At 41.3% G+C, this 20,808-nt stretch overlaps 1 protein-coding gene across 10 annotated transcripts in view; it reads right to left on the reverse strand.

Annotated features, from left to right (window-relative positions):
* Positions 1-2,263: 2,263 nt before the first annotated feature.
* LOC130167319 (chloride channel protein 2-like) overlaps positions 2,264-20,808 on the reverse strand; it is a 168,550-nt gene continuing 150,005 nt past the window's right edge. For all 10 annotated transcript variants that reach the window (XM_056373338.1, XM_056373335.1, XM_056373334.1 and 7 more), the window contains 4 exons: positions 16,279-16,317; positions 14,363-14,467; positions 9,007-9,093; positions 2,264-6,188 (listed from right to left, as the gene is read on the reverse strand). In XM_056373338.1, the coding sequence (XP_056229313.1) occupies positions 5,994-6,188; positions 9,007-9,093; positions 14,363-14,467; positions 16,279-16,317 (426 nt within the window). In that variant the 3' untranslated portion in view covers positions 2,264-5,993. The remainder of the gene's footprint in view (positions 6,189-9,006; positions 9,094-14,362; positions 14,468-16,278; positions 16,318-20,808) is intronic.

A 20,808-nucleotide genomic window follows, 5' to 3' on the forward strand; every position in this document is an offset into this window, starting at 1 on the left:
CTCCCAGGAAATCCCGCTGACATCACGGGCATCCCCTCTCGCAGGGTCAGACTGCAACACCAGGCGACCGAGACAGAACACAACACAACCACACACACAAAGGGAAAGACAAAGGTCCCCCGAATACGGCAACGGCCGTACAGTAACTTACTATATTATGACCTATTTTGAAGTTTTTATGCCTTTTTATACTACGTATTATTTTCTAATTTTTTGCCATACTATACTATGTCGTTTTTTCACATTTTATGCCATAATATGCTATGTCATTTATTTTTTCTTTTAACGCTTTACTATCCTATTACATCTTTATACGTTACTATACCATGACGTCTTTAATAGTTTTTTGCCTCATTATACTATGTAGTTTTTTCCGAATTTTATGCCATACTATACAATGTCGTTTTTTCAAATTTTTTGCCATACTATACAATGTCTTTTTTTTTTTATTTTAACGCCTTTCTATACTATAACATCTTTGTAACTTACTATATTATGACATTTTTTCAAGTTTTCATGCCTTATTATACTAAGTTGTTTTTTCAATTTTTTGGCCTTACTATACTATGTCGTTTATTCAAATCTTTGGCCATACCATACTATGTTGTTCTTTTTTACTTTTAACGCCTTAGTATACTCTGACATCTTTGTAACTTACTATATTATGACGTAATTTGAAGTTTTTATGCCTTGTTATACTAAGTGGTTTTTTCACATTTTTTGCCATACTATACTATGTCGTTTTTTCATATTTTTTGCCATACTATACTATGACATCTTTATACTTTAATATACTATGACGTTTTTTGATGTTTCTATGCCTAATTATACTTTGTTGTTTTTTTTCACTTTTTTAGACATTCTATACTATGTTGTTTTTCTTTACTTTTAACGCCTTATGATACTATGACATCTTTATACTTCACCAAATTATGACATTTTTTAAATGTTTTTATGCTTTCATTTACCATGCTCTTTTTTCAGTTTTTCAGCCATAAATACTATGTCGTTTTTTCACGTTATGCCATTCTATACAATGTCGTTTTGTTTTCACTTTTTAGTCCTTACTATCCACAAAATATTTATACCCTACTATAATATGATGGATTTTTTCCATTTTTATGCCTCATTATACTCTTTTTTTGATATTTTTGATATTTTTATGCCTTATTATCATTTTTATGCAATACTATACTATGCGATTTTAAGATGTGTTTGTGACTTAACATGCTATGACGTTTTATGAAATTTTTATGCCTTACTCTACTTATGTCTTTCTATAGTATGACGTTTTATGCTTTACTATACAATTAAGTTTTTTGACATTTTTATGCCTTACCACAATATGACATTCTTTTACGTCTATGACGTTTTATATCATTTTCATGCCTTAGTATATTATGACATTTTTGATATATATTTATGCCATAAAATACCGTTACCTTTTCTCAAGTTTTTATGTGTTATTATATTATGACGTTTTAGGACTTTTTTATGCCATACTATACTATGAACTTTTTAGATGTCTTTTGGCCTTACTATACTATGACGTTTTTTGACGTTCTTATGTCTTACCACTTATGACGTTTTTTGGCGTTCTTATGTCTTACTATACTGTGACATTGTATGACATTTTTATGCCTAACTATAGTATGTTAATTTTTATGACATTTTTATTGACTACATTATTAAATTGGATTCAGAATGGCATCTTTTTTCCTGATACATTAGCAAATAAAACAACTTTTAGCCTGATGTATTGACCCACAGCCCACAAACTCAATACATTTCTAAATTAATGTGGATAGGATGCCTCTTTACTGCAGTGTTTGTCTTCTTTATGGTTTATATAAACTTAGGTTTATATTAAATTACACATATTAAATAGGTGTTATTTAATAGGGTGAAGAAACAAGCTTTGAGAAGAATTTTTTTTTTCAAATAGTAAGAAATACACCTCATCATACCTTTATTCAGTGAGTTGGATTGGATTGTTAGTGTATAAATGTGACTATTGTGGAAGTGAATGTTTATGGAGGTTTATGGAGGTCCAACCAGAATACAGGGCCAGGAACAAATGTTGCATAAAGCCTTTGACTCTTGACAAAATGAACTAATGTGAACATTGTGCGCCCCCTCTGGGAGTATGAGCGGGAGACAAAAACATCGCTCCAGGTGTTTTCCAGCTGCTGCTGAGGAGGAAAGAAGAGGAGAAACACAGCTGCAGAGTAACGGAAAGTAACAAAAGTCAACAAACAAAATACTTGTTTGTTAAAATCCAATTTATTCATCCCTGATATACAAAACAATGTTTCATTTTTCTGTGTGAAAAATAGCTCTGGATTTTGTTCAGCTCTGTCTGGTTTGGCCTCAGGGGGTTTGCCGTAGTGGAGGCGTCCAGTATGTACAACGTACAGTTCCTAAGAGCCCTACGGAGTGGATAAAAGATCCCCCTCAACAGCTGATGTGAGATCAGGTCTTATCAAAACCCCTCAGACTGAACGAGAGGATCAAGGGGAGCGTGATAAAACTGACCCGGCCTCAGCGCTTTGGGGGTTCATGTAAGAGAGCGCCAGTTACGGTCCATGCAGCAGGATTCACCAGAGTCTTTTACTTGGAGAAGGTTTCCCAAAAGCCAGAACGAGGAGTCAAAGCTGTTTTTCTACGTGAACCGAACACCTAAAGGAGTAAACAGCGTCTTAAATATTTCAAATGCTGACTCTAGTGCTTTCACCGAGGCTTCTGGGAAACCTTCCCTCTTTAAACCAAACTTCACTTTATCACACTCGAGCTCCTGTGGTGTGAGCGTCAGTTCTCCTCATATACATACATCTTTTTACACTTTTCAGGTTTCTTTACAAAAATAAGGTTATCTTGCATTCACGTCATCAATTAAAACTGGATTACAAAGTGAGATGAACAACCGTTATTGCACAAATTGATTACCAACAAGTAGATCATCCATAAAAAGAATGAAAAAACAACAACAAAATTTCTACTTTTGATTAATACAGACTAATAAATATGCATCTACCTCGGTCTATATCTGTCTGGTAGCAAATGAAATGAAATATTCAGAGGAGTCCGTGGAGGGGGAGGAAGGCTGCGGCTGAAGGCAGAGTAATGAAAATCGATGAAAAGCACAAACAAATGAACAGAACCAAATCAGATGAGTGGATCTCGGTCAGTCCCTGGGGTGAGGGAGAGTGAGAGAGGGGGAGCAGGGTGGCGGTGTGTGTGTGCGTGTGTGTAAGACGACGACAACAGGTTGCCATGGTGATAATTGCACACATCATCCACCCTGCTTCCACATTTGTATTTGTATTTGTGGAAACGTGCCTTGTCTGCATGACTAGAAAGAAAGCAAACAGATCCGAACACTTGGGTGCCGATTTGCTTATTCCTGTTGATAAAGAAGAGGAAAGTTGATGCAGGCACTTGTGGAATGAACATGCTAACGCTAACAGACCACACGCTCAGCTCGCCCTGGCCTCACAGTTACATTCCTTCTGCTTTTCCTATCAGGCAGCCACTGCCAGCCTTCACCCCGATAGTGTATTTTGCAATTTACAAATAAACCTCTTAGTAGAAATGTTTCAGACAGCATGTCAACAAAAACAAAAAAAAAAAAAAAACAATAAAGGACAGCATGAAAATCAACGTTAAAAATCATCAAATGTGAACAAAACAATACATCACATAACAAGCCCTAAAATTTAAGATTGGTTAAGACATTAAATTATGATTTTATATTACAGGAATGATGTTAAATATATTAATCTGTAAGTATAACTCTGCTAACCCAAAGACCACACCCCCAGTTTACATCAGGCAACAGATAAAGCTCATTGGGTGAATTGAAGATGCCAATCAAAGTGTTGCGATAAGTGTAAAGATACATAAGTAATAACACAGGCACAAGATGGCAGACGTAAAACGACATCATTCACGCGTCCGGTTTTCATTTTCTGTCAAGCGTTTGTTTTTGGTACAGTTTGATCACATAAAACAAATCCACATGCACTCTCTCATGCAAAGCCATGCTGTTTTACTGTGAGAGTTTTACCTTCAGTAAGACAAGACAGCACCGAAAGTAAAATCCATGCAATGCATCGTTAAGCTGAGTGTGAGTGAGTTCTTAAGGCATCCAAACAGTAGCGCAAAGTCTGAGGGGGGGAAAAAAAGACAGAAAATAAAAAACACAAACAAGAAGAGGAGTGTGTCTTAAAGGAAGTACAGTACACAGGCAAGATCAGTAAAAAAAAATGGAAGTGGAAGTGGAAAAGACGGAGGAGGATGGAGGAGAGGGAAAACAAATCAATGTGTTTCTGTCGATGAGCAGAGAGCGCGCTGACGAGCCTCCAGCTTTATAGCAGACATGAATTTTTAAATACACAGTACTTATACGTTATCTGTCATGTCAGGCTGCTCGCTGAGTCAGAACCCACTCTGCTGTCAAAACAAATGGCTGGACTTCCTGGTTTAAACATCCACACGTGGCGAATAGCAGCAGTGCTAATCTTCTGTACTAATGGCTTCCCATTGGTCACTTGGGTGAATTTTACTTCCTTATTGGTCAGTTATGGATTTCCTTTAGTGTTTCTACTGGTCCACATTAATCAAGCTGATTCTGCTCACATACTGTCATCTAGTGCTGCACATGTCGTGACCAGTGTCTGCCTCCTCAGCCCTGCACCATTACATCATAGAGCTGGTTAGCTTAGCTAACATGGCGATCAAGGGCAGATTGATGAGAGGGCCCAGAGCAGCTGCTTAGGCAATGATGTCTTCATTCTTTCAGCCATCCATTTGCTCCCTGCTCTTCCTCCCTCCCCTCGCTTCCTGCCCTCTCCACCCGCCCCAACCTCCTCTGGAACGGTTATTAAGAGCTATATTTAGATAAGCAGAAAACCTCCGCTCTCGGAGTGCATCGCCACGGAGCGTTTGTGTGTGTTTCTTACGTGTCTTTGTGATGCGAGGCTGCGGCTACAGTATGAGAGGAGTGCGGACGTTATGAAAAAGGGGGCTACAGGTGCTTCCGCCGCTGCCAACAGGCATGTCTGCTTGCATAGACTGTACTCTCAACCTGACCATTAAGACTCGCGCTGACGAGATGAGAAGAGCAAAGGAAAAGAGGAATAATGGAAGCTGGAAAAACACAGAAAACTAAGGCATCTGTCCCTGTATGAGTTCAACGCTCGACAGTGGGTGAAACGTTACAAAGAAATGGCAAATTCCAGTTAAACCCAGACCACCTGATCAGTCAGAAATTAAATTAATCAAGCTGGAAAACAAAGACTGAAATGTGTTCTAACGGCAATAAAAAAACAAACAAACGTTTAAGAAATAGTCGTTTGCTACCTCCTTCGTCATGCACGCTCACATTTTCTCGGTTCACGCACTCACACTTACAGTACACACATACTTTATTCTTCCTTGTCATCATTGCTGAATTTCTCTGCTCAAGTGGAAGACTCGTTCAAAAGAAAAACTCCTGCAGGTTTCAAACTCTGATCTCAACTCTAAAGATACATGAGCTAAAAAAACATCCCTTTTTTAAAGATTTCAGCCCAGTCCCAGTTCCTCTGTTGGTTTCCACCAACATGCGTCTTTTTTTATTTCCCTCCTCCCTAATCCACATTCGCTCTGCTGTGGGTTCCCGACGGGGGAAAACGGAGAGCAGGGCACAGGTTGAGTTGTGTTCCACCCTCCTGTGGAGTGTCTGGCTTGGTCAGTGCAAGGCTCCAGGAGAAAGGGGGGGGGGGGTCCGTGAAGCAGAGTGATGGTGGAGGGGGAGAGAGGAGTAGATGAGGAGTTGAGAGGAGGCTGGCGTAACAAGAGAACTCTTTCCAGGATTAAATATTGATCCTAAGCCCTGAGGATTTTTTGCATGTTTGTGGCTTTGGGGGGTTAAAGACCTCAATGCCTCACTCCTCCTCCTCTTCCTCCACCTGCTCTTCATCCTCCTCCTCCTCCTCTTCCTCTACTTTCCCTCACTGGGATTTCTCGTCGGACTCGGAGGGGGTGTGCTCACGGGGCAGCGACATGGACTTGTGGCGGTCCCACAGCTTGTGGAGCTCGGTGGCCTCGTTCTCACTGCTGCTGGTGCCGCTGTCGCGGAAGCTGGCCAGAGGAGGACGCACCTTCACACCTTTCACCGTCACTGAGCCCTCGATGGCCTTACGGAGCTGGAGGAGGAAAGACGAGCCAGTTAGAAAAGTCCAGGAACTCATACAGGTAATGAAGCCATGTTCCCTTTTCACAGCTTAATGAATCACGACTTACAGCCCAGAAATGGTCACACACAGATGTGGTAAAGTGCATGGACCCTCGCAGACATGAGCAGACGACAAAAGTGGCGTCATATCTGCTTCAGTATTTCACCAAAAACTTTCCACTGGGTTGTTGAAGATGAAAGCCAATCACTGCACCAGATTTCACTAAGATTTCTTCATTGTTATAAAGAAACGTTTGCCATCAGAAAAAGTGATGTTATGATGCTATAATCACATGGAAAATCTATAGATTACTCGAGCTAATTATCAGTGCCAATTTTATCTCCCACCACTAGAAAAGGTTTTGTAACAGCCTTTGAAATATACCCAACACAGTTCATAGATAGATATGAAATAAAAACATCATAGTTTTCCATACACCCCCCGAAAATGGAGCCAATTAAGATCAAAGATACATTTAAAATTCAGATAATATAGCCTCAAACTGTAAAAGTGTTCTGCAATTATAGAATCATTTCTGATGGCAAAAAATTCAGTATAATAAATCTGAAAAGTGGTGAAATATCTCCATTGCCTTCAGCTCCTCACAACACCATCTTTTTTTTTTTTTTAAAGCTTCCACTCGGACTAGGATTCAAGAACTTAAAAATTTTAAACATATGGAGGAAACACGAGACAACACCAGAACATCTGATTCACAAAAGATTAAATTAAAGATACTGACACCTAAATTCATCAAACAACACAAAACTGCAATGGAAAAGAGTCCAATTACTTAAGCTCTTAATACAGTATTGGAATCATATATTTCACTCTCCAGAGCTGTGGCTCCACTATGGTGCATTTAAATCAGTTTTATCTATAAAATACACTGTTCTGTACGAGGGTTTATCCACAGTGGCTCTCATCCTCTGCATGAACGGCCCCGGTGGAAATGGAAGTGCTAACCCCGACACTGCTCCACAGTCTAAGATCATGTCAGTGGTTCACCGTCTCATTCACAGGCACACAAGCCACTTTCTGAGCTGGAAAAATGTAACGGGGGGGTGGGGGGTGGTCTAATGGTCAGAGGGCGGCGTGCACCGGAGAGTGAGGTCACAGTGACTCTGACGTTTGCTGAAAACACTTTACAGAGGACAGAGAGAGAGAAAGAGAAAGAGAAAGAGAGAGAGAGAGAGAGAGAGAGGCAGAAACGACTGCACATTTATTAATCTCTGTGCCACCTACTCACAGCACAAATGTAAGTGGATAAAAACTGACCACACACAGGGTCAGACCCGCCTCCGCCACAGAACATACTGCAGGTCGTCAACGCTGACACTTCATCAGAGGAAATCAAAGTGGCTGAGACTGAACCAACTTTATTTTTGGTAACGTGAGCACAGGAAGTTGAGTTTGATTCCTGCTTGTCTTTTGTTTGAAAGCACCACCTATATTGGAACTTCTAATATACCAGCACCATGTGGTCCTTGTCAGCCCAGACTCCTCAGATGAATCATGAGAAGGTACAGAAGCTTACTAACCTGCTATTTGAATTTTAGATTTAGCTATGACTGCGCTTCTGTTTATTTGCATGTGTTGTGATTCTTTTTGCAGTGCGTGTGTTTTTCAAATGGATGAAGATGTTTTCTGAATTTGCAGCATCTTTGTGTTCGTCTATTTGCATGTGTTTTCTTAAGTTGCGGTGCATTGAGATCTCAGGGCCGCCGTCGCAGGGGAAGGACACGCAGCAAAGAGTCCAGTCAGCCAGGGGTCGAACTCGCCGCTCGGGGGCATCTGCGCCCACATGGTGTGGCGTCGCACTAAAATTACGTATATTTAATGATTAGAATGAGTTGGGTTTATTTTGGCTTCTACAATAATTATCTTTACATTTGAATGCCAAGTTTTTCCTGAATTGGTGTGAAAGTGATTTGCGATTCTTTACAGCCTCTTTCATCCCATCACTCGTTTCTCTTTGTGTGAGACAGCATTATTGAATTTTTCTGTTTTGCCAAGTTTGTCATTTGGCTGATGAGGTGAAAGATTTCTACAGATCCTGCGGCAGCACTGAAAAGAAAAAATGTGCTGCAGGGAGGAAATAAACCTCGCGATGATCCCTTTCCTCTATATGGACCAGAGAGGCTGTGATGTGATATAACAGCATGTCTGCAGACTGGGGGGGTGGGGGGGGTTGGGGGGTGGGGGGTGGGGGGGGTGTAGTGTCTGCTGGTAGAACGTAGAACAAAAACAGACTAAATGTCAGGGACAGGCGAACAGCACTGCACTTAGCAACAATCCTCTCGCCACTTCCTGGCCGATACACAAAGAGGGAGGGGGGGTTTTCAGTTGTTTGTGAGGAAGGAGAGGGAGAGGGAGAGGGAGAGGGAGAGGGAGAGGGAGAGGGAGAGGGAGAGGGAGAGGAGAACAGACAAGAGAGACAACAGAAAGAGACAGCAATATTAAGCAGCCTTTTGTCTGTCACAGTACATAAAAGGCAGAGGGAGGAGGAATCGATGTTGATTGAAATGCCTGTGTGTGTGTGTGTGTGTGTGTGTGTGTGTGTGTGTGTGTGTGTGTGTGTGTGTGTGTGCAGCGCGGTGACAGCACTCACTGATGATACTGACAGTGATTTTACAGTAACAAAAGCGGTGAATATGCTGCCTGTGTAAATGATGACAGTCACGACTTTTTACATGAAGCTGGGATCAAAAAATTCACACACACACAAAAAAAAAAAAAACGGATGTGGATTCAAGACTACTAAAAAATCCACCATGAAGACTCTTACTTCTTTGAGGGAAACCACCCCGATGAGACGTCCAATGCTGGTGACGTAGGCGTGGTCGAGGCCCAGCAGGGAGAAGATGGTGTGGGTCTGTGGGAGAACAGCAGAGGTGGTTGGAAACAGTTTAAAAAAAAAACAGTACGAACCAAGCGACAATAAAGCGGCGGGTTCCTGCTTTAAAAAGGAAATGAGGCTCCGTTAGGGAAATGCACCGCTGACTTCAATTATCCAACAATGACAAGTTCATTCACACTGGATTCATTCAGCTCGTCAAATATTCAGCTAAATGGGAAACGATCACTTCGGGAAATGTGACACAGGGACATTCAGAGTGTTTCAGCTGGAACAGTAGCAGTGATCTGAGCAGAACAGGATGAAGGGAAAAGACTGAAGTAGATTGTGGCAACGAGCCGCCATCTTTATCGGGGCAAGAAATGAGTTCACAAAGACAACAACATGGTTTTAACAGCCAATCAGAGACCGGTGCATTAGATAACAACCCACACCTGTCAAGTAGCTAAAATACGCTGTGTCCCAATTCAGGGTCACATCCTCCGTTTCCCAAACTATCCCAAGATTAACTGTGCGTCGACAATGACAACAAAAGGGCAGCAAACAACGTCAACAGAGAGTCTGAGGATTTACACATTTAAATGTAAATATTATGTCTCAGTTCAGTTGAACAGAAAATGGCACAACTGTTAAAAAACCAAGGGCTTTAAAACCTCAAGTTGTCAAGGTTGCTGGGCGACAGGAGCAGCACTTTGTGCCAGACTGCCTCATTTTGGTTCAGCCTTTGCGGATCTACGACGGCTACAAAGGCCACACCTCCGAGGATGCGGCCCCTGACTTGGGACGCAGCTAAAGCTCATGAGTTAGATCGACTCTAATAGTGTGTGGAGGCAAAATAATCAAGGTGAGATAAAGAAACAGAGGATTAATAGAACAGGAAAAAGTGAAGTGAACGCAAAAAAGATACGACTGAGAATCAACTTGAAGTAGGAGCCATCTTGATTCCTGGAGTTAAACCTTCTAAATTAACAATTTTTGCATATTCATAAGAAGGAAAAGGATTTCAACAAAGTTAAAAGTCTAAAGGGGATCTTAAAGGTTTCGTATTGATGCACAGACTCCAGCTGCAGCCTGCAGCCACACATTAACTTGTGACCGGTGTCTCATGAACTGGGTTAAACGCAGGATGAGGATGTTCAAGCGCAGTCTCTTGTCATTAAAGTTTCATTTAATCTCGTCTTCACCACTAGAGTAACCGTGGAGGAGTGTGGGCTGTGTGCAGCTCAAACCAAAACGAGGGAGTGGAGAGTTGAAAACTTCAGCCGGGGGGGGGGGGGTCAGAAAGGTCGCAGGACTGATGCCAACTGGACTTTTTGTTCTGGACCCTTTAAGCGTTTAATGGGACTCTGCTTGGCCAGAGTAGACATTTGGGACATTTAAAATTGATCCCACTGTGCCAAGGAAAAGATTGTTAAGTGTTTTTAGGCAAAGGCCAGCTGTAATGTAATCTGCCCCCCCACCCCCCCACACACAGGTGGATATTGTAGCCTCTCTGGGGATGGTGTCCGCTCACCTACACTTCAACCCATTCACATCTATTTCAGCTGCTATTCACTGACTAAAGGTGTCATCAATAGTGTTTTGGCAACGACTTGTCAACTGGTGTTTGTCCTCTTTAATCAGAAAGTGAAAATGTTTTACACACAATGGAATGGGGATTATGGGAAATGTGGTCTTAAATTGGAGAAGCACTGCCACCACCAGGAACTATATACAGCACAATGCCTCCACCATTACATACGGAAACAGGATCCCGCAGGGTCGAGTCACCCAAATGACCAAAAACACATTTATATGTCTGGCCCAGGCTTTGACATATGTCAGGCACTGACCCAACACAGTGGGGGTGAATAGATTTTATTTTTTTTATGGTGCTCATAGAGACGAATAAAGGAATAAGTCAAAATTTTGGGGAAATATTTGCACAGTTTAACATGTTATATATGTATTTTTTATGCACTGTAAATTTGATTTAATGGTTTTATGGTTTCATTACTTCACAGCTTTTTTATAATTATTTATGTTTTACATGTTATTTAACACGACGGGCAATATTTACACATCTCTACGGAGAAATCTTTATATCTCTTTTCTATTTTGTCATTACTTACTGTTCAGTCAGTGTCATGTAACGCAAATCTCCCTTTGGGGACAATGAAGTATATTTTTTCTTATCTTACTTTTTAACACCTTATATTTGAACTATCTTCATGTGAAGTGATGTTTGTGAATTCACTTTACTCTTATCTTATCTTATTTTATCTTTTAACACCCCTTTATTTGAACTACCTTCGTATGAAGTGATGTCTGTGAATTCTCTGTGTGTCTGGGACTTTGTTTCTGGAAAGAAAGGTTTTTTTTAATATAGTCTTTCATTGTTTTTGGTGCCAGAAATAATATTTCATTCCCCTCCATTGTATGTGACTGAAGGCAGAAATCTCAGACACAGATGTCTGAGCACATCAGCTCCACACTCCCTTCATGACCAGATGTGAATAGGTGACGAATTAAAGAAAAAAACCTGAGCAAATGAGAGGACAAACATGACATTTTACTTCATCACCTCGCTGTACATTTTTTTTGTAATGTAAGTAAACCAACCCTCTACTGATAATTATATTTTTTTTATATGTTACTTGTTATTTGAAGAAAATGATGGAATTGCGCTCTGCTTTGACGTCCGTTATCCACCACCTCAAACGAACTGGCAGCAGCCTCGGGCCAAAACTCAAAGAAACATAATCTAATTTAAATATTCCAAGAAAATAGATTTTGTTTGTTATATAAGGGTCCGCAGACGCACAAGAACAACAAGAATAAGGAGCATGGGATAAATGGCGGCCAGATTCGGAGAGGCTGAGTGAGAGAGAAAGACACACACACACACACACACACACACACACAGCTGTATACAGCAGTGGTGGAGGGCGGTGTTTAATATGCTGAGGGAGATTGTGCGTGGTATTGGCTTTTGGCAGTGTGCAGCAGAGGGAGGGGAGCGAGATGGATTGGTGCAGGATCCCTCTCTTAAATGTTTAAAGAGTGTTCACACAGAGCCCAGAGGACAAGAGGGGGTGGGGGGCGTATGGCGTACAGCAGGTAACATTATGAATGGAGGACATTAGGCAGTGCCACAGCCGCCGGCAAACCAGAACGTCAGAGTGTGTGTGTGTGTGTGTGTGTGTGTGTGTGTGTGTGTGTGTGTGTGTGTGTGTGTATGATTGGTGGGAAGCGAGTGCTAAAACACTGTGTGGGTGTTTGGGTGTGTGGCTGTGCTGCAGTAAGAAAACTAAAGCTGGACAAGCTCTGAAGAGCTAAAGCTCCTTTCATGATGCTGTTCGTTCACACAGAGGGAGAAACTTGGCCAGAGTGTGTGAACTTGTCATTCTGCGGTTAATTCTGGTTTGAAACTATCATTGTGAAGAGCGGTCAATAACAATAACGCGTCTCATCAACACGAGAATCATCACTGAGGTTAAAAGAAACCCAGCAGTGTTTGATAAAACATACAGTGTTTATATAAAGTCTAACAAGAAGAACATCTGGGACGCAATCATCAGGCTCAGAATCAGTGTTTTAAGTGAGAGCACGTCGTGTGCTCAGTGTATTGGAAGTGGTGAAGGTTTCCTTCTTTCCAGGTGCTTTTGTTCATATTGGGAATGAAGCTGGCCTCACATTGATACACTAAACTTGATGTTTTTTTAAGTAATAAAGAATTTCTGACATAAAAATGCTGAAGATGTTATTAGTAAATTTCCCAGTCTTGGTATGTTTTGTTTACCTTCTACCACCCACTCTTCCATCCACAGGGCGCCAGCACTGATGAATGTCTGGACTGTTATAGTATTAAGACAAGTTATGAATGTGAACTATATGTATCAAGGGATTACACTAATTTTCAAAAAGAAAAATGTATGACAGAGTTAACCACTGAAAATCATGGTGTCTTCTTAACTTTAAAGCAGTCTGGCAGTCAATAGATTGTCGCATTGTTTTAATTTTGGCTCACCATGTTTATAAAGGCCTAGTTTTTGAGGGGTTAATTGGTTTTAAGCAAGTAAACTTGTTTATTCTTTGCTGTTTCAGCCCTGTAAAAAAAACATAACATAACTTCAAATAACTCGATTGTTGACTTTTAGCGTAAAATTATAGTCACATGAATCCTTGTTGCAGGACGGGGGACTACTTTGAATCAATTTGTTATTGCACATCTGAGCGAACAAAACCGACGCAGGGTTCCCCAGGGCTCTGTTCTCGGGCCTCTTCTGCTCACCGTCCATATATTCTCATTATCTTGGATGATGGAGAACAACAAATTATTTTACTATAATGATGCGGCTGACACACGTTTACATGGCAATATGTACAAATGACTTATACGTTTACAGTATGGTGTTTTTATACAGGGCTGAAACAGCTTGTTGATGTACAAAACAAAAAAGAATAAACAAGTTTACCTGCTTAAACCAATTAATCCTTTAAAAACAAGTACTTTATAAACATGATAAAACAAATGGACAACCTCTTTTAGATCTTTTTTAAATGTATTTGGACATTTAATTTTTTGACTGCCATACTGCTTTAAAGGTCAGAAGACACCATGATTTTTAGTGGTAAAGTCTGTCACACATCATTCTTTTGAGATGTTGCCAATTTTATAATCTGTTTTTATACTGTTTTCTTATTGTGTTTTTTACTTCTATTTTTGTGCTTCTTTTATTTCTGTTACGCACATTGAATGACCTCTGTGCACGATAATAATGTGCTATATAAATAAATTCGCCTTGCCTATAGATACATTATGTTCTGTCGAGGCCTTTGAGAGGCTCTAGGACATTCAGTTGTTATGCACCACATATGTGGACAAAGTTCTTTTGAATAAAGGCTTCAAACTTTTCTGTTTGTTTCGTTTTCTCAGTATTATTCAGTTCTGCTTTATTTTATCTCCTGTTTCTATTCTAAATCCCATTCATGTGTCTTTTTATAGTCATATGCTTCTTTTTTTTTCCTTATGTAAGGCACTTTGTATTGCTTCGTTGTTTGGCCTTGTGGGGCGCTTCACCAATGAACTTGACTAAATCAATGAATAACTGCTGATGCCCATGTTCACATAATTGAAGCAGTTATTCTACACCAATGATCACAATCAATCGGATTCAGAGGTATCACTGTTTTATCAGTGTGGATAACCTGAAACACAACACTAAAGACACACAGCTAGTAGCAAAGGATGTACATTAGAGACACACACACTGAGGTTGAACAGCAGCTGTATTTGCAATCAGACCTTGTGCAGCGACGTGCGTTCCACCAGCTGGAACGGGGCGGGGTCGATCTTGCAGTTGTTGAAGTTGACCTGCTCATCAAGCTGCTTCTCCTCCCACTCTGCAATCTGCAAAACACACAGAGGAAAGAAATGAGCGACGAGAGTTAAACATCACTAAAGACTTGACAACAAAAGAAGGAGCAAAAAATTAAAGGACTTTCTTGATCAATTAATACAGAGGTAATTAAATAAACTGCATCATATCCAACCGTAAGAGAAGTAGATGACACTGACTTGATGTTGACTCCCAGTGCTACAGCCTGGCTTTGTTTGGGCCAAACATTTATTTTTTGATTGACTACAAACCTTGGAGTGACAGACAGAGTGGCTGTTAACAGATGATGTCTTTATGTCTGGTGTCAGTCACTAATCAGAAGTCAAAGCCACTGAATAATCCCATACAACCTCCTGACAAATCACCTCCCTCTGATAGACAATCAATGGACCGGACACCGCACTGAACGACTCTATAAATCATACGAGACCCACAACGATGGACGGTGGTGAACAGTGAATGGCGAACGATAAAGGGAGAAGCAGCGAGGAACGATGACACGGCAGATGTATGAGAGGAGAACGGTGAGTGAGTCTGAAGAAAGAACAAAAAAAAAAAAAAAAGAGGCGATGGAGGTGCAAAGTGTGAGGAATGTGCGGCTGACAGAGAGGAAATGAGAGGTGCTGTTGATGGATGAATTATGAATGATGTCATATCCAAAAATATAAGACTCCAGGGTAATCTATCCGTCTGGGGATATTGAGGAATCTGAAAAACAGAAGCGTGATGTCACCGAGCGCACGCTGAGGTTCGAGTTGGACAAAAAACAGGTTTTTGAAGGTAAGGCTGCTTCATACTCCATCTTTTTCTTACCGTCAACAAATCCCATCAAGACACCAAAACCAACTATGAATTAAAGATGATCTATCGTATTCCTTGCTGCCCAAAAAATATCACAAACATCAGTGAACCAGACTGATGCAGTGGGTGACGTTCATTAACATGCACCCTGTTGCGTGTATGTTGTTTTTTTCCCTGCGGCCTGAAAGCGAGGGCATGACGTGTGGAAGTGTGCGTGTATGTGAATACGTGTGTGCCGGGACGAGGAGGGGATTGGGGATTGGTGGACAACTCCTCTCGCTGATTGTCTCCTGGCAGATGTCATCGTCAAATATAAGGAACAAAGATGGCCTGGCCGAGCTGCAAGGGGAGAAAACTCATCTACCTCCTGTCAGGCCTCACTATTGTCTACGCCTGAGCAGCCGTGTCTAGAGCTTTGTGGTATTTGAAAGTTAGTAGGGGTGGACCGCCATTTCCTTTGTCCACCTTTTCTACAGTTTTAGTTAGTTATGGAGGTTAGTTGTTGTTGTAATCTGGCTTTGTTATATTTGAGCAGGTTATGTCGGTGTTTTGTTTCTAGACAGATTTGTTTTGTTTGTTCACCCTGAAGCTGGAATACACTGTCAGCACTTTGTACATAACAACACACGCTGTAGTTTATTTTAACTTAGTGCCACATACACTTCCCTGGTACAGTGAATACTCACTAAAGCAACAAATATGCATTAATATGCAGCTGAAAATAGTCCCAGACACAAGTGTTAGCACCAGATTCTCCTTCTTGGGATCGGGAAACAGCGTTCACACCATCACGTCTTCATTGAAACCTTCATGATTGAACTTCACAGGCTTGTAGCTATACCTGGGTGATGTCACCTCAATAACTAGAGGTGAATAGTTTTCATGAGGTTTGTAATACTCCCTATGACAACTAAACAGACACTGAAATTAGTCTAGTTACCTTTTAATTAACAGGTAAACTAACATATGAAATGCACAAACGTCACCACAGTTCATCTGTGTTTATATCTGTCCGTCTTACCTCTCTGATGGTCATGTCGTCCTCCAGATCTCCATCATCCTGCACAGAGGAGAAGAAGAACAGGAGAGCAGTGAGTACACACACACTGAACACTGACATGAAAAAACCCAAAGTGTAAAACACAAATACACAAGCAGTGATGAAATGGTAATACAATGTGGTCCAGCTGGTTATTATCTCCATAAACATTGATTTGTACTGTTCAACTCTGCCCCCCTTCACTGCATCTGTGCACAGAAGGTAAAGTGACACACTGAAAACACATTATCACCCATGCATCACATCAGAAGTGTTATACGGTGCCGCCGTGTTGAGACAGATGGACAGAAATGGAATGAGCGACTAAAAGAGCGACTACAGTACATTTAATGAGTGCGGGGGATGTGATGTATGAGATGTCAGAGCAGATGATCATTATAATGATGGATCTGCGGCGCTCTCGCAGCTCACGGCTCGCAACTGACAAGCTGATACCGCTTGAAACGCCGGAGTCAAACTAGCAACCCTGTGCTTAACAGAGAGGCAGCCAGAGAGGTCTGGGTGATGGAAATGTACGACTGAGTGTCTGAGAGCGTTACCAGGGGGTGTGTACGCAGCTCAGTGTGTGTGTGTGTGTGTGTGTGTGTGTGTGTGTGTGTGTGTGTGTGTGTGTGTGAGACAGGCTGTGAAATACGATTTCAAAGTGTTTAGTCATGTGCTTGAGTACAGGTATTTACTTTCTCAGGATTGAATGCAAGAGAACATGTGTGTGTGTGTTAGAGAGAAGGATAGGCAATGTGTGTGTGTGTGTGTGTGTGTGTGTGTGACCCAGGGGCTGATGGGAGCCCTGAGCTCATTTATCCCCATCGCTGTTGTGGCTGACTTGTCGGTAACCCTAGCAACTGCTGCCGCAGGGTAGAAAAGAGGTGCCCTACTGTAGGATTATGCAAGCAGAGGCCAGACGTGCCTGGAGTTGATGAGACAAAACAAACACACACACACACACACACACACACACACACACACACACACACACACACACACACACACACACACACACACACACACACACACACACACACACCTACAGCACTTTATCACTGCTGTTCCACTGATCATTCTGCTTGTCACACAACATAAGGGCACTTTGAATGTCGCCAAGACACACTGTTGTTCCGGGGTAAAATGTAAACTAAAGAAAGATGGGGAGATCATATCACTTTGGTGTGTGTTTGTGTGTGTGTGTGTGTGTTTGTTTGTGTGTGTGTGTGTGTGGAGGAGAGACAGAGAGAGAGAGAGAGAGGTGGGCCTATGCATGCAAAATAGGTGCTTTCAGAAAGATTAGCTGCTCGATTAAGAGAGCAAGTCTCTGCTTTTCAATACATGAGTGAGGCGGAACTCTGTGTGTGTGTGTGGTGTGTGTGTGTGTGTGTGTGTGTGTGTATGTGTGTGTGTGTAGAATAAACTGCGCATCTGCATGTGACCGACAGTGAAATGAGATGCACTGTGTGGGCACATTCAAATGAGATTTGAATGACGAGCGTGCAAGTGTGTGTGTGTTTGTGTGTGTGTGTGTGTGTGTGTGTATGTGTGTGTGCAGAGGCATGTGAGAGGCAGCAGGACTGCAGAGTGCTGACAATAGGCTGATGAAGCTGTAGTGCTCTGCTGTGCTGTTTCTGTGACCAGACAAAGATTAGAAAGGTCCGCTGCTCTTCCTTCCCCCTCCTCTCGCAGCGATCCATCTTTACTTCCGTGCAGCGACCACATCACCCAATCAGTGGCAACCGTCCAAGACTGGGTCAGCAGGGAGCACACAATCTACCACCAAAGACTGCTGCATCATACACACGCACTGTCGGATTATGTAGTCAGCGAAAGTATATAATGAAAAGAGCGTGGTGATGGTGGAAGTTTGGATAGAAAGGAGCTCTCTCTCCGGGATAGTCCCTTTTTTACATTTCCAAATTTTAGCATATTTGTCTTCTGATCTAAAGGGTCAGTTCATCCAGATTAAAAAATACTTTGTCTTTTACACCTACTATCTATTATATGGCATTACAATAAGTTTAGGTTTTATTTGGAGTTTCTCAACAACGAAAAGAAAAAGTACATTATCACTGTTTTGTTAAAAAATTCCTTCTGTAACTGTGTGAAGAATTCATTTTCAAAACAAAAAAAAAAGAAATGTGTCTCAAAATCATGTTCTGGTTGCTAGCATATTAATACTTAGCAGGTATAAAAGTTACCATCCAAGTTTAGTGTGTTAGCTAACATCTGCTTATTAGCACTAAACACAAACAACAGTTGAGGTGGGAACAGATATTTGGTCATAAACAAAAGTACTGGACAAACAGTAATTTTATGTTTCATCCTCTGACGACCACGAACGTCCGTATCTGATTTCACTGTAATCCATCTGAGATCTGTGTTTCCATAAAAAATAGAAATGTGAACTTCAAGTCGGCGCTGGAGGAAAAGTTCGAGGATCACCAAAGTCATCGGGAACCATGAATATCGGTTCACGGTTAGAACCAAGTTTTCAATGCTTTGAGGAGCACATATTAAATTTCCATTCACCTACATTGTGCTCAGGTGTCGGCAGAAATCTGCAGACTAATCACTCAGAACCTGGGAAAGTTACCAGCAGGATACGACTGGACGTACATGTGATTGTATGTAATGTTAATAAATTCTTGAAGCTTTTTCTTCACATAAGGTCGTTGTAACGTTCACTCTTAACAACTTCTGAGCTCATTACATCAGCTCATCTCAGCCGACGGCTTCCCATTGCATGCTGGAAGCAGCTCGTATTAATACGTGCAGACATCTGAATTTAGCATCAGTATCGTCGTCATTAACACCCTGCTCTCTATCCTCTGTGATGGTTCCAATGACAAAGGACGTTATCGAGTTTGTCTCTCGTGCTAATTTTAATAATGTGTGTTGTTTCTTGCTGCTGCCTGAACCACACACCACATGGTGCAACAGGGAGACATTGCAACAGTAATTACTTATCACTCATGTGCAGCCAATGCTCCCTTTGCTTATTGCTTTCACATTCTATTACTAGTCTATTATTAATCCTGTCTGTGTATCTGATTGGATTGCAGAGAGTTTAACACAATTGTGAAATGACATCATTAATGACTTTGGTCTAATTACAGTTGTGTGAGCAACAATGACGCTGCGCTTGTCGTAACAACTTCAGTGAAAACTCTGTGAAATGGTGGGTAGTAAATCTTTAAGGTAATGCTGTGGTACTGTGGTTATTATTTGCGAAATGACACCCTCAAAAATCACGGGCTACACCTTGGAAACGTGAGACTGAGTGACGCCCGTCAAAAGCCCAAAGCTCTTTTTAATAATGACGCTCCAAAAACCTGCGACGGAGTCCTGACCCTGAAAGGATCTGATATCAGGCATCACATCAGTTCACCCTCAAAACAAATTACAGTCACACTCATCTTCTCCTGATAAGTTCACTTTCTCTCTCTCTCTCTCTCCTGTGTATCTCCTCCGTGTTGTCTGAAATTATTCAGGAAATGAAAACTTCATCCTGTCCCCTGAATATTCCTCCTATCAGATACCTGAAGGACAATTTTAATGGAGTAGGTGTCTTTGTAATACAACTTAAAAACTTGCTGTCGTTTAACCTATTCTGAAAGAGTTAACACTTGACCCTGATGAGTTTAATAATTACTGCCCCTATTTCAAAATTCATCTTTCTTGCTCTATAAAAAAAAAACGAGTATCTTACACTGTAATCTCTTCTGTTTTATCAATGAGAACAGCTTTAGTTTGATGTGATCATCACAACACTGAGACCTTCAGCCGTGGTACGTCACATAGGAAATCATTATCCTCTTGGACTGTCTGGACAGCAGCAACAACAAACGTTAGCAAGGTAATGTTAGCTCCTGACGCCCCAAAACATCAACTTTCAACTTTATGCTGACGACACTAACGTATATATTCCAGCTCTGTCCTGAACGACAGAAAGAAAGAAACTGCACTTTCTTCCAAACTGAATATTCTGCCATAAATGACAGAGTGTCCCTAAATGTTGTGCAGCTGTATCCCCCCAAAAAAACTGACATGTGTGTAATTGGACTCAGCAGTTCGGCTCCAGATGTCACAATGACTTAGCTCATTATCTCCCTGCATCAGTGATAATTCTGCAGTTATTCTTCATAATAATGTTGGATAAACACGTCAGACCGGTTCTGAAATCCTGTGATCCTCCTCGAGATCAAATCATTCCTCTCTAGTCATTCGTACTTTCCTTTACATCAATCTTTATCAGAGCTGTAACTGGCTCTGAGATCCGCTCTATCTTTTTCTTTGACTGTTGTTCAAGGTGGACAACTGAACATACGTGTATGTATACAACTAGTTTTGTGTTTTTGCCTCAGGGCTTTGTTTTCTGTCGCATGGAGGGTGATGCTGATGCTGCCAACAGCCAAACAACATTGTTAAGGCGTCAAACAATGAGGACATACTGTATATCATATCTCTACAAACACTTAAATGCAACTTGTCTTTTCTCTTTTG

Source organism: Seriola aureovittata, chromosome 4 (genome assembly GCF_021018895.1).
Source record: "Seriola aureovittata isolate HTS-2021-v1 ecotype China chromosome 4, ASM2101889v1, whole genome shotgun sequence".
Classification (NCBI taxonomy): Eukaryota; Metazoa; Chordata; class Actinopteri; order Carangiformes; family Carangidae; genus Seriola; species Seriola aureovittata.